Source organism: Rhinopithecus bieti, unplaced genomic scaffold (assembly GCF_001698545.2).
Source record: "Rhinopithecus bieti isolate Rb0 unplaced genomic scaffold, ASM169854v2 scaffold_19546, whole genome shotgun sequence".
NCBI classification, from domain to species: domain Eukaryota; kingdom Metazoa; phylum Chordata; class Mammalia; order Primates; family Cercopithecidae; genus Rhinopithecus; species Rhinopithecus bieti.
The window spans coordinates 324011-338835 of record NW_016809475.1 but is presented as its reverse complement, the minus strand read 5'-3'; the positions used below and the strand labels follow the sequence as shown (position 1 = coordinate 338835).

At 41.4% G+C, this 14825-nt stretch overlaps 1 protein-coding gene across 3 annotated transcripts in view; it reads left to right on the top strand.

Moving 5' to 3' along the window:
* The window catches only part of SP140 (SP140 nuclear body protein), a 158450-nt gene that overhangs the window by 29368 nt on the left and 114257 nt on the right, over positions 1-14825 (top strand). For all 3 annotated transcript variants that reach the window (XM_017889515.1, XM_017889513.1, XM_017889514.1), the window contains exons 10-12: positions 401-481; positions 2774-2857; positions 4855-4935. In XM_017889515.1, coding sequence (XP_017745004.1) covers positions 401-481; positions 2774-2857; positions 4855-4935 — 246 coding nt within the window. The remainder of the gene's footprint in view (positions 1-400; positions 482-2773; positions 2858-4854; positions 4936-14825) is intronic.

Genomic DNA, 14825 nt, shown 5'->3' with positions numbered 1-14825 from the left:
GCCCAGTACGAGAAAGGGGGTGACAAGGAAATAGATGGGGAAAGCCAGTAAAGAGCAGAGTCAGGGGTGCAAGAGAAAAAGACAGGAGCAGAGAAGGGGGCAGAAACACATGGAAACAAAGAGAAGCACCTGAAGCCGCTGGCAGCAGGAAAGCAGGGCAGAGAAAGAGGAAATGTGCAGAGGAAAGGGGGAGGGGGGGAAGGAGAGAGAATCCGGAGTCCAGGCGGAAGTGAGCTGATGGATGGTTCTCAGTCTTGGTGACAGCAACCGGAGTGTGTCCACCTACAGGCCAGGAGGACCTGGGTGACGGACAGCCCCACCTAGGAGATACTTCAGCTTCCCACATCTTCACTGAGTTTTCTCTTCATAATTTCTTGAGGGATTTCTTGTCTTTCTGCAGAGGGCGGTGATGACTGTTCGCAAATGTGTGATGGAGAAGAGCCCCAGGAAGCCTCTAGCTCCCTAGCAAGATGTGGGTCAGGTAAGGAAGGGGAGGATTTCTGGCCCTGGGCTGCAGAGTGTCAGGAGGTTGAATCTGGAGTTTGTGTTTCCTGATTGTCTTCCTCCAAGCATACTTCACAGTGAAAGAATGCAATTAAATCTGAGATTTTTCACATTTTCTATACATGGATCTTTTGGGAAATGCAGGGAGGAATCTTGATATAGAAGTCTGTGTTTAACAGTATGGGTTTTATTGTCTGAAAGTATGTGTTTAGATAATCACATGGTAGTTGGATTATGTCAAGGCAAGGCAATGTGTTCTCTCCTTCATATTCTCATGCCTATTAATACTAAAGCATTAAAATATTTTACCGAATAAGATCTGATACCCTCACAAAACCTTAAGGTGGGGGCTGACAAACTGGGTAATCCTATTTTACAGATGAAGAAATATAGCTCAGAATATGCTAGGAGGAAAAAATCCTCTTTGCCTTTATTTTTCATCGCTATCAATAGTATTACTTGAATTTAAAATTCTATTCTCACTCACTTTTCTTTGGGAATGAAAAAGCTTATCATTCCTCTGCTGGTAGATACTTTTTATCATTTCATCACAAACTTGACAAAGCCTTCAAAGAAATGATATCCTACCCTCTAATTGACAGAATTCAGATGCACTCTTTATGAGACTAAATGCTATTTTTGACCAATACTCTTCATTATGTCATTGGATCATGCAGCAAGTCTTTAGAGGACTCTCTTAAGTGTTACATTTTTACCCTCAGAAACCTCAAGATTTAGGCAGGGAAAGTGCTGTTATTGTTGTTTTGAGGAGCCAGAAACACCGAAGTACATGTGACACCGGCGTTTGTTAACACCTGAGAAGGAAGGAAATGCAGAGACTTTTGTCCTGGAAGTGACTTGTGTCCTGGAGTGTCCTGGATGACTCCTTACAGGCTTCCGGTTCTGTGAGGCAGGCACGGGTTGGGGTGGGGTCCCATAGACTGAGTCCAATGTGGAAACCCACAGGGCTTTTAGGAATCCAAGAAATTCTACCAGGGTTTAATGTAAAGAGACTTTTATTAACAAATAAAGCAAGCTTAAGCAGAGGAGTGGAAAAATTATTGAGAGTTAGAAAGTATGTAAATATAATCTATGATACGAGATAAGAGATATCCAGAAAAATAGAGCCAGGAAAGATAAACAGAGATAGAATGTGTGAAGTAGACATAGCACATCACTGGAGGAGAGAGAGACAGATAGTCAGGGAGAGACGTTTGGAAGAGAAAGTCCAGAGAGCCACAGAGAAGGACAGTTGCTTTCATAGAGTAGCGCTCTATGAAGGTGTATGAAGATATAAGTGTATACCTTCATGTGCCTCAATAGGTATAAAGTGGGGCAAGGACATAAAGCACAGGACCAGGGATGCACGAGGGAAATGAGGGAGGCAGGAGCAGTCCCAGAAAAAGAAACCAAGACAAAGAGAAGTACCAAGAGACTCCAGTGCCAAGAGACAGAGGTAGAAGCACAAGCAGCAGAGACGTGTGTCAAGGGTGAAAATGAGAGTGCCAACATGGGGTGGGAGAGCAGGTGCACAAGGTTTCTGACAGTCTTTATCAGATGACTGGATTGCACAAGGGCTCCTTTTACCCTCACAAACTCTTAAACATCGGTATGCAAACAGCTAAACGTCTATCTTACAGACTGGGAAATAAAGCACAGAAATGCAAGCAGGATATTACCGCAAAGGCAAAGTAGAAAAGGAAGAGTGGGCACCAGTGTCCTGGATGTGTCACTGGGTGATGGTTGTGCAAGGCTAGCTGGGGGTTCAGGGCAGGGTCACAGGGTCAGAATAGAAAGAAGCGCAAGGAGTTCTGCAGGTTCCCAGAGGAGTCGACCAGGGACCAATATAAGGCTTTAAGGGGGGGAAAAATGCTAGTGGGAGGGAAGGAAAATCATGGAAACACAGCATGGAAATAGAGTCTGCCCTTTGGCATAGGATGGATATAGAATAAGAGCTAAAGAAATAATAGAAAAGGGATACAGTATTACCGAAAAAGAAAAAAGACTTAGAAACAGGAAGCAGGAGAAGCCAGTTGGAGAGAAGACCAGACAATCCAAACGCTGCCCAACTTAGAGGGAACTGTGGAGGCAGAACTGTGAGGAGGACACTGAGAATTAGAAGGAGAAAGAGGAGATGCAACAAGATGGAGAAAAGGTGGAACAAGACGAGGGTGGCTGTCAGCGTTTGCCCATCTTGGATGGCGCGAACGCACTGAGGTCTGTGTCCATGTCACCCTCTGTGGTCCATCAGTTTCTTGTTTCTCTGCAGAGAACTTGGATCTAAAGACTCCCCAAATCACTAATGAAGGAGAACCAGAGAAGGGGCTCTGTCTACTACCAGATGAAGGAGAAGGTAATTATGATTTAAATTTTTAGATATTTGAGTACTTCTTTGTTTTCCAGTTGGCATGGAAAAAAAACTTCCCTTTCCCCCATCCTACCCTTCCCTTCTTCACATTTGCATGCATACAGATGGAATTATGTCAATTTTCTTTTGGGCTTTTTTTGTAAATTGTGAGAGACAAAGGATCAAGGTAAGGTGAGTCCCCGAGTGGAGACCATATCGCTGCATGGAGAATATAGGGAGACAGAATATGCCAGAGGTAGGCTGGGGGCACCAGAGAGGAAATGCCTGGTTGATGATATTAAACACACATTAAACCTAAATATCAGTAGGTTATGGTAATTGAGGCAGGGAGGTTGTTTTCAGCCTACTCCCAAAGTATCAGGAACACAGACATAAGTTTTGTGAATGATTGAATGCTTGCAGTTGAGAAAAGTCACATGGAAGACCCTTGGGATGGAACTGACAAGCAAAGGATATGTGGTTTTATAGCCCCTGCATAAATGGAAGAACTTTTCCAACCTGGGAGAAGAGAACTTTGAGAGGGAGGAAAATATATAAAATTACAGACATTTTACAGGCATCTAAGAGGGCAAGGTAAAACCCAAGGAAACAGAGACAGAAAAGGAGAACGTAAAAGACAAAGTAGAAAGAGGGTAACCTCAATAAGAAATAAGAGGCAGAGAGAAAAGTTAGAGAAAATTATACAAATGGAGGCAAATACAAATGACAACAATGTTGGAAGGAAGCACAGATTAAACTATGCAGAGAAAGAGACAGATCAAAATAATTAGAGAAACCATAAAGAGTGCAAACTATTGTCGGAGAAAAGGAGCAGGTTGAGGGCCTGTAGAGCTGAAGTCAGTCACTAGACAGCAGCAGCTTCCAGCAAACGGCACCTCTGTCAATAGTGAGTTTTCTGATTAAGGTCCCTCTAGGTAGAGAGTGGCACAGAAGCATACTCAGAGGGTAAGAATTCTCTCCCCGCAGACTCATCTGCTCAGGTAGTGGAATGATTGTCAAGTGTTTAGTATCTGTCTGCTAGGCAGGCCACCCTTCCAAGCTCTTCCATCCGTGTGCCTGAAGACATTTATCTTGGGACCTTCCTTATTGCAATGTCTTTCAGGAACTGAACACTGCACAGTAGAAACCAACACCTCCTCTGAACTTAGAAACTCCTCTTTCTCCAGGGTTTGCTTTCTCAGTAAAGGGAGGAATGTCCTGTTTGATCTTGTACTCATCAGACTCATTTTTTTCTGCTTTAGCACAACTGTTATTCACAAGATATCAATCAGATCATTTTCTTTTCCCCTTAGATCTTTTCCCCTAGTGATCTTTGTTGCACAGGATTAGATGAGTTATCCTTCCTGTGGATTTCTGTGGCTTCCACCCTTCATGGGGCCCCAGCCCATATCATCTGGCTTGTCTCTACTAATGGCATCAGTTGTTTCAGGAGCTGCTCTTTTATGATCTGATCTTTTATGTGTGGACCCTGGAGCCACACTTCCCCTGTAGTATGTGGTGTTGCCTTGGCCCACTCTGTTCCTGATCCCGTTCCTTATCTGGTTCATTTCCACTGTCCCAGGAATGCCTTTCCTTATACCTAGTTTTAAAAAGGGGGTGACAAGGAAATAAACAAGATGGGGAAAGCCAGTAAAGGGCAGAGTCAGGGGTGCAAGAGAAAAAGACAGGAGCAGAGAAGGGGGCAGAAACACATGGAAACAAAGAGAAGCACCTGGAGCCGCTGGCAGCAGGAAAGCAGGGCAGAGAAAGAGGAAATGTGCAGAGGAAAGGGGGAGGTGGGGAAGGAGAGAGAATCCGGAGTCTAGGCGGAAGTGAGCTGATGGATGGTTCTCAGCCATGGTGACAGCAACTGGAGTGTGTCCACCTACAGGCCAGGAGGACCTGGGTGACGGACAGCCCCACCTAGGAGATACTTCAGCTTCCCACATCTTCACTGAGTTTTCTCTTCATAATTTCTTGAGGGATTTCTTGTCTTTCTGCAGAGGGCGGTGATGACTGTTCGCAAATGTGTGATGGAGAAGAGCCCCAGGAAGCCTCTAGCTCCCTAGCAAGATGTGGGTCAGGTAAGGAAGGGGAGGATTTCTGGCCCTGGGCTGCAGAGTGTCAGGAGGTTGAATTTGGAGCTTGTGTTTCCTGGTTGACTTCACTCTGCGTATACCTCACAGTGAAAGGATCCAATTATATCCTGAGATTTTTCACATTTTCTGTACATGGATCTTTTGGGAAATGCAGGGAGGAATCTTTATACGAAAGTCCATGTTTAACAGAATGGGATTTATTGTTTGAACATATGTATTCAGACAGTCTAGTGGTAGTTGAAATACGCCAAGACAAGGCAATGTGTTCCCTCCTTCATATTCTCATGCCTTTCAATACTACAGTATTAAAATATTTTACCAAATAATATCTCCTGATACCCTCACAAAACCTTAAGATAGGGGCAGGCAAACTGTATAATCCTATTTTATAGGTGAAGAAATAAAGGTCAGAAATACAGCAGGAAGAAACAATGCTCTTTTGTCTTTATTTTTCATAGCTATCAATACTATTATTTGAATTCATATAAAATTTCTATTATCACTCCCTCTATGGAAATAAAAAAGGGTGTCATTCCTCTGCTGGTAGATACTTTTAATCATTTTTTCACAAACTTGACAAAGCCTTCAGTGTAATGGTATTCTACCATCTAACTGGCAGAATTTAGATCAACCATTTATGAGACTAAATGCTGTTTTTGACCAGTAGTCCCCATTTTGTCATTGGATCATGCAGTGTTTTTTCAGAGTACTCTGACAAGTGTTATAATTTTACCCACAAAAACCTCAAGACTTAGATAGGGAAGGTGCTGTTATTGCTGTTTTGAGGAGCCAGAAACACAGAAGTGCATGTGACACGGGTGTTTGATAAGACTCAAGAAAAAAGAAAGAGCAGAGACCACTGTCCTGGATGACTCCTTACAGGCTTTCAGTTCTATGAGTGGGCATGGGTTGGGGTGGGGTCCCATAGTCTGAGTCCAGTGTGGATGCCCAAAGGGTTTTTAGGAATCCAAGAGACTCTCCCAGGGTTCAATGGAAAGATACTCTTATTTAACAAATATAGAAAGATTAGGGAGAGATGAGGAAACATTATCAAGAGTTGGAAAATACTTGAATGTAATCTATGATATGAGGTAGGAGATACCCAGAAAAATAGAGCCAGAAAAGAGAAACAGAGAGGCAATATGAAAAGTATATGTAGCACATCACTGAAGGAGGAAGAAACAGTCAGGGAGAGGAGATGTTAAGAAAAAGTCCAGAAAGCCGGAAAGAACCACAGATGCCTTCATAGAGTAGTAATAAAAAGGTATCACTAGTAGAAGGGGCTATCACTTAGGCTGGGTGCAGTGGGTCACCCTGTAATCCCAGCACTTTGGGAGGCCAAGGCAGGTGGATCACTTGAGGTCAGGAGTTCAAGGCCAGCCTGGCCAACATGGCAAAACCCCATCTCTACTAAAAACACAAAAATTAGCTGGGTGTGGTCCAGCACACCTGTAGTCCCAGCTTCTCGGGAGACTGAAACAAGAGAATTGCTTGAACCCAGGATGTGGAGGTTGCAGTCAGTTGAGATCACACCACTGCACTCCAGTCTGGTGACAGAGTAAGACTCCATTTCAGAAGAAAAAAAGAAAAAACAAGGGGCTACCACTTAATCTCAAACAAAAGGCTGAATTTATTGCTCAATTAAGGGACAGTTGCACTTGTGTGTTAGTTTCTCTGAACACAGAACGTTGGTGGAAGTTTGAATCTCAGTGACTGGCGGCCTTCAAAAGTGAGATTTGTTAGTGGTTAGCTGACCTTTAGTGAAAGCAGGTCACTGGAGTGTGGCTGTTACTAACTGGCTGACTTTCAGAAGCATGGGGAAGTGAATGGTTGGCTGGCTTTCAGAGGCCTATGTACTGGCCAGAAGCTATTGTTGATTAATTGGGATGATTCTGGTTGTTATTGACCATATGGCCAACCAATAATGAGTTTTCATAGAAGTGTAGGGACTTTCAATTATCACATACGTATATACCACAGTTTCTTTATCCACTCGTTAATTAGTGGGCATTTGGGTTGGTTCCACAATTTTGCAATTGTGAATTGTGCTGCTATAAACATGCGTGTGCAAGTATCTTTTTGGAATAATGACTTCTTTTCCTCTGGGTAGATACCCAGTAGTGGGATTGCTAGATCAAATGGTAGTTCTATTTTTCGTTCTTTGAGGAATCTCCACACTGTTTTCCATAGCAGCTGTACTAGTTTACATTCCCACCAGCAGTGTAGAAGTGTTCCCTGTTCACTGCATCCACGCCAGCATCTTGTGTTTTATGATTTTTTGATTATGGCCATTCTCACAGGAGTGAGGTGGTATCACATTGTGGTTTTGATTTGCATTTCCCCGATCGTTGGTGATGTTGAGTAATTTTTTCATATGTTCATTGGCCATTTAATATCTTCTTTTGAGAACTGTCCATTCATGCCCTTAGCCCACCTTTTGATAGGATTGTTTGGTTTTTTTCTTACTGATTTGTTTTAAGTTCATTGTAGATTCTGGATATTAGTCTTTTGTCAGATGTATAGATTGTGAAGATTTTCTCCCACTCTGTGGGTTGGTTGTTTACTCCGCTGACTGTTCATTTTGCCATGCAAAAGCGCTTAGGTTCAATTAAGTCCCAGCTATTTATCTTTGTTTTTCTTGCTTTTGCTTTTGGGTTCTTGGTCATGAAAGCCTTGCCTAAGCCAATGGTTAGAAGGGTTTTCCGATGTTATCTTCTAGAATTTTATAGTTTCAGGTCTTAGATTTAAGTCCTTGATCCATCTTGAGTTGATTTTGTATAAGGTGAGAGATGAGGATCCAGTTTCATTCTCTTACATGTGGCTTGCCAATTATCCCAGCACCATTTGTTGAATAGGGTGTCCTTTCCTCACTTTATGGTTTGTTTGCTTTGTCAAAAATCAGTTGGCTGTAAGTATTTGGGTTTATTTCTGGGTTCTGTATTGTGTTCCATTGGTCTATGTGTCTATTTTTGTACCAGTACTACACTGTTTTGGTGATTATGGCCTTATAGTATAGTTTGAAATCATGTTGTGTGATGCCTCTAGATTTGTTCTTTTTGCTTAGTCTTGCTTTGGCTTTGCGGGCTCTTTTCTGGTTCCATGTGAATTTTAGAATTGTTTTTTCTAATTCCATGAAGAAAATGGTAGTATTTTGATGGGGATTGCACTGAATTTGTGATTGCTTTTGGCAGTATGATCATTTTCACAATATTGATTCTACCCATCCATGAAGCATGGGATGTATTTTCATTTGTTCGTGTTGTCTATGATTTCCTTCTGCAATATTTTGTAGTTTTCCTTATAGAGGTCTTTCGACTCCTTGGTTCGGTATATTCCTAAGTTTGTCTTTTTTTCTTTTTTTGCAGCTATTGTAAAAGGGGTTGAGTTCTTGATTTGATTCTCTGCTTGGTCACTGTGGTTGTATAGAAAAGCTACTGATTTGTGTACATTAATCTTGTATCCAGAAGCTTTGCTGAATTCTTTTATCAGTTCTAGGAGCTTTCTGGGGGAGTCCTTAGGGATTTCAAGGTAAACAATCACATCGTCAGCAAACGGTGACAGTTTGACTTCCTGTTCACCAATTTGGATGCCCTTTATTTCTTTCTCTTGTCTGATGGCTCTGGCTAGGACTTCTAGTACTATGTTGAAGAGGAGTGGTGAGAGTGGGCTTCCTTGTCTTGTTTCAGTTCTCAGAGGGAATGCTTTCAACATTTCTGCATTTAGTATTATGTTGGCTGTGGGTTTGTCATAGGTGGCTTTTATTACATTAAGGTATGTCCCTTGTATGCTGATTTTGTGGAGAGTTTTAATCATAAGGAGACGCTGGATTTTGTTGAATGCTTTTTCTGCATCTATTGAAATGATCATGTGATTTTGTTTTTAATTCTGTTTATGTAGTGTATCACATTTATTGACTTGCATATGTTAAACCATCCCTGCATCCCCAGTATGAAACCTACTTGATCATGGTGGATTATCTTTTTGATATGTTGTTGGATTCAATTGGCAAGTATTTTGTTAAGGATTTTAACATCTATATTCATCAAGGATATCAGCCTGTAGTTTTCTTTTTTGGTTATGTCCTTTACTGATGTTGGTATTAGGGTGATGCTGGCTGCACAGAATGAATTAGGGAGGGTTCCTTCTTTCTCTATCTTGTGGAATAGTGTCAAAAGGATTGGTACCAATTCTTTGACTGTCTGGTTGAATTCTGCTGTGAATTCGTCTGATCCTGGCCTTTTTGTGTTGGTAATTTTTAAATTACCATTTCAGTCTTGCTGCTTGTTATTGATCTGTTCAGGGTATCTAATTCTTCCTGATTTACACTAGGAGGATTGTGTTTTTCCAGGAATTTATCCATCTCTTCTATATTTTCTAGTTTATATGCATAAAGGTATTCATAGTAGCCTTGAATGACCTTTTGTATTTCACTGGTGTCAGTTGTAATATTTCCTGTTTCATTTTTTAGTGACGTTGTTTGAGTTTTCTCTCCTTTTGGTTAATTTTGCCAATGGTCTATAAATTTTATTTACCTTTTCAAAGAACCAGCTTTTATTTCATTGATCTTTTGTATTTTTTTGTTTCAATTTCATTTAGTTCTGCTCTGATCTTGGTTATTTCCTTCCTTCTGTTGGGCATGGGTTTGGTTTGTTCTTGTTTCTCTAGTTCCTTCAGGTGTGACCTTAGAGTGTCAGTTTGTGTTCTTTCAGTCTTTTTGATGTAGGTGTTTAGGGCTATAAACTTTACTCTTAGCACCACCTTTGCTGTATCCCAGAGGTTTTGATTGTCGTTCAGTCTGAAGAATTTTTTAATTTCCATCTTGATTTCATTTTTGACCCAATGTTCATTCAGGAGCAGGTTATTTAATTTTCATGTATTTGCATGGTTTTGGAGGTTCCTTTTGGAGTTGATTTCCAGTTTTATTCCACTGTGATCTGAGAGAGTGCTTGATATAATTCCGATTTTGTTAAATTTATTGAGGCTCATTTTATGGCCTATCATATAGTCTATCTTAGAGAAAGTTCCATGTGCTCTTGAATAGAATGTGTATTCTGTGACTGTTGGATGAAATATTCTGTCTATATCTGTTAAATCCATTTGTTCCAAGATACAGTTTAAATGCATTGTTTCATTGTTGACTTCCTGTCTTGATGACCTGTCTAGTGCTGTCAGTGGAGCATTGAAGTTCTCCACTATTATTGTGTTGCTGTCTATCTCATTTCTTAGGTCTATTAGTAATTGTTTTATAAATTTGGGAGCTCCAGTGTTAGGTGCACATATGTTTAGAACTGTGATATTTTCCTGCTGGACAAGGCTTTTTACCATTATACAGTGTCCCTCCATGTCTCTTTTAACTGCTGTTGCCTTAAAGTTTGTTTTGTCTGATATAAGAATAGCTATCCCTGCTTACTTTTGGTGTCCTTTTGCATGAAATGCCTTTTTCTACCCCTTTACTTTAAGTTTATGTGAGTCTTTATGTGCTAGGTGAGTCTCCTGAAGGCAGCAGATGGTTGGTGAGTTCTTATCGGTTCTGTGGTTCTGTATCTTTTAAGTGGCACATTGAGGCCATTTACATTCAATGTTAGTATTAAAATGTGAGGTACCATTGCATTCATTGTGCTTTTTGTTGCCTGTATACTTTGTTTTTGTTTTTACTTTTAAATTTGTATTTTATTTTTGTTTTATAGGTCCTGTGTAATTTATGCTTTAAAGAGGTTCTGTTTTGATGTGTTTCTAGGATTTGTTTCAATATTTAGTGCTCCTTTTAGTGGTTCTTGTAGTGGTGGTGTGGTAATGGCAAATTCTCTCAGCATTTATTTGTCTGAAAAAGACTGTATCTTTCCTTCATACATGATGCTTAGTTTTGCTGGATACAAAAGACTTGTCTGATAATTGTTTATCAGACAAACTAGAAGGGATTAGGGCCCCAATACCTTCTTGTAAGGTTTCTGCTGAGAAATCTGCTGTGAATCTGATAGATTCTCCTTTAGAGGTTACCTGGTGCTTCAGTCTCACAGCTCTTAAGATTCTTTCCTTCGTCTTAAATTTGGTTAACCTGAAGACAATGTGCCTAGGCAAAGATCTTTTTGTAATGAATTTCCCTGGTGTTCTATGTGCTTCTTGTATTTGGATGTCTAGGTCTCTAGCAAGGCCAGGGAAGTTTTCTTCAATTATTCCCCCAAATATGTTTTCCAAGCTTTTAGAATTCTCTTCTTCCTCAGGAGCACCGATTATTCTTAGGTATGGTCATTTAACATAAACCCAGACTTCTTGGAGGCTTTGTTCATATTTTCTTATTCTTTTTACTTTGTCTTTGTTGGATTGGGGTAATTCAAAGATCTTGTCTTTGAGCTCTGAATTTCTTTCTTCTACTTGTTTAATTCTATTGCTGAGGTTTTCCAGAGCATTTCACATTTCCAAAAGTGTGTCCAAAGTTTCCTGAATTTTTTATTGATTTTCTTTAAACTATCTATTTCCTTGAATATTTCTCCCTTCACTTCTTGTATCATATTTTGGATTTCCTTGTACTGGGCTTTGCCTTTCTCTGGTCCCTCCCTGATTAGCTTAATAACTAACCTCCTGAATTCTTTTTCGGGTAAATCAGAGATTTCTTCTTGGTTTGGATCCATTGCTGGCGAACTAGTGTGATTTTTGGGGTGTGTTAAAGAGCCTTGTTTTGTTATATTACCAGGGTTGGTTTTCTGGTTCCTTCTCATTTGAGTAGGCTCTGTCAGAGGAAGGGTCTAGGGCTGAAGGTTGTTGTTCAGATTCTTTTGTCCCACGAGATGTTCCCTTGATGTAGTACTCTCCTTCTTTTTCTGTGGATGTGGCTTCCTTTGAGTCAAATTGCAATGATTGTCATCTCTTTTCTAGGTCTAGTGACCCAGTGAGCCTACCAGGCTCCTGGTAGGGGTTGTCTGCATAGAGTCCTGTGATGTGAACCATCTATGGGTCTCTCAGCTGTGGATACATACAGTGCCTGTTCTGCTGGAGGTGACAGGGGTACAATGAACTCCATGGGGGTCCTTAGCTTTGGTGGTTTAATGCTCTATTTTTGTGCTGGTTGGCCTACTGCCAGGAGGTGGGGCTTTCCAGAGAGCATCAGCTGTGGTTTTATGGGAAGGAACCGGTGGTGGGCAGGCCCTAGAATTCCTAAGATTATATGCCCTTTGTCTTCACTACCAGGGTGGATAAGGGAGAACCACCAGGTGGGGGAGGGGCTAGCCATGTCTGAGCTAAGACTCTCCTTGGGCAAGTCTTGCTGCAGCTGCTGTGGGGAATGGGGGTGAGATTCCTGTGTCACTGGAGTTGTGTACTTAGGAGGATTATGGATGCCTCTGCTGAGTCATGCAGGTTGTCCGGGAAATGGGGGAAAGCTGGCAGTCACAGGCCTCACCCAGCTTCCCAGCAAACCAAAGGGCCAGACTCACTCCCACCATGCCCCACACCAACAGCCCCCAGACCATTTCCAGGCTTGAAAACCTGCCCCAGGCTATCTGCCTCACAGCTGCAAAAGAAAAAGGCTTAGTTCTTCCCCACCTGTGGAGTCTGCATACCGGATTTGCACCCTCACAAGAGGTGCAGGAGGCTTCTCACCCCTGTTCAAATTGTTGCAAAGTTCAGCTAGAGATTTGCTTCTCCCTGTGTAGTTTTAATCCCTGCTCCTCTCCTGTTGGATCCCTGTGGTGCCAGACAGGAATGGCCTGCTAGGGGACCCAGCCAGCTCCCAGGGCCTTTCAGCTGCTTCCTCTACCCCTGTATTTCACTCACCTCTTCAGATTGACTCAGCTCCAGGTAAAGTTGGAAACTTCTCCTGCAAACAGACCTTCAGCTTCTCCAGTGGGGGTGTGTGTTTGGGAGAGGAGGGTCTCCTTTTCCCGCTTCTGCAGTTGGGGCCCTCACAGTTTTAGGGAGGGTCTCCTGGGTCCTGCAGGTGCAGTCTGCTTCCTTCAGAGAGTCATGTTGCTCAGGCTGGTCACGAACCATGGCCTATTTTTTATGTACGTATAAAAGAAAAGGATTATGATAAAGGAGAAAGGGAGACAGGAGACCTGTCTCCTGATAATGTGATAATAGAGGATTCGGTGTAGGTGATTGATGAAGGAGTATTTTACAATCATGAAGATCTGTTCCATTTGTGTGTTTCATGAGAATGGCCCCAAGATATTTGATGTGGTCAAATGTAGGGAGGCCTGGTATTTCAGAAAAGGTTGACCCCCATTGTCTTCAAGAATCAGTTAATCCTACAAATCCTCTTATCTTTCCTTTAGTCATTGGTCATGGAAAACTTTGGAGACATTGTGACATTTCTTTATATAATATTATTTCCTCAGCCAATAGACTATGGCTGAGAAAATAGCCTAGTTTTTATTTTGTTTCATTTTGTTTGTTTTACAGAATTGGAGTTTTTCCTTAGAAGTTTTGTGTCCATCTTTGCCCAACTCAATGAATAGGTTAAGAAAGATCCAGATCTATAGCGTATGATAGAGGTGACCTATGTCTTGGATTGGAGAAGATGCATGTATGAGCTTTGTATCCCTTAGGTCGTATTTAAAACTTGGGAGAGCATTTTCATTGTGTTCGTTTTTCATCGCTGCATGACAAATGACCACAAATGTAGTGGCTTACTACAATACCTGCTTGTTGTCTCACACTCCTGCCAGCAGAAGTGTGGGTGAGCTCAAGTCAGTTCTCTGCTTAGAGTCTGCCTAGGCTGAAATTAAGATGTCAGCCCAGCTGAAGTCTTATCTGAAGGCTCTGAGAAAAATCTTGCAATCAAGCTCACCCAGGTTGTTGACATAATCCAGCTCCTCGTGGTTGTTGAACTGAGGTCACAGCTTTGTTACTGGTTGTCGGTCACGGACCACTCTCAGCTCCTGGAGGCCACTCATATTCCTTAATACATTGCCCCTCCATCTTCAAGCCAGCAATCTTGTGTGGACTCCTTCTCATTCTTTGAATCTCTGACTTCCTCTTCTGCTGCTGGCTAGAGAAAACGTCCTGCTCTTAAAAGGCTCATATGGTTAGACCAGATCCACTCTGTTAGTCTTTCTTAAGGCCAGCTCTGCCATATCACATAAGGTAATTATGGAAGTAATATCTCATTATGTTCACAGTCCTCAGGATTAGGGAAAGAAATATTTGGGGCCATCTTAGAATTCTGCCTCTCATCAAGGAAATTCCTAGAAAATAACTGTCCAGATGAGCCATTGATTTTCCTAAGCAAATAATATGTATCAAATGAGACATTAAACAAAGCTGAACATAAATACATTAAAAATTTTGGCTTTAGATGAGACTGAAGAGATTGTAGTAATCCAGTTAGGAGGTACAGGGAAGTGAGGTAAACCTATTTTGTTTATTGCTTGCAGATCTCAAATCATGCATAGTGTAGGTATACTAATGTTCAGGTCAACTATACATAGATCATGTGTCAGGGAATTTTCCAGGGCTTCTAAAATTAGTCCTTCTTCTGAACCTTTAATCTGGTAGTTCCATTTGCAGAATAGATCCCTGCCTATTACATTTATAGAGGTTTTGTTGAAAAGAGTGTTCCTCAGATAATGGTCTGAAAGTAACAGGTTACTGGTTGAGACGTGGGAACATTTGGTGACTTTTTTGTCTTCTTTTATAGATCTACTTATCAAATGTGTTACTTACTTTGGACATGCCAAAACTTCCCCATCGTAAGCCAGAGTCATTTTAGCGAAAATGTTGCCAGTTATTAAGAAAAGTACAAGAGTTAGAATCATGATGAAAGTATAAAGAGGAAGTGAACCATTTGTCAGGAGGAGATTATGGCTTTGGCAAAGACAATCCCATGACAAACAGCAAAGGGGCCGCTATGTTTCTTTTTTTTTTTTTTTTTTTTTTTG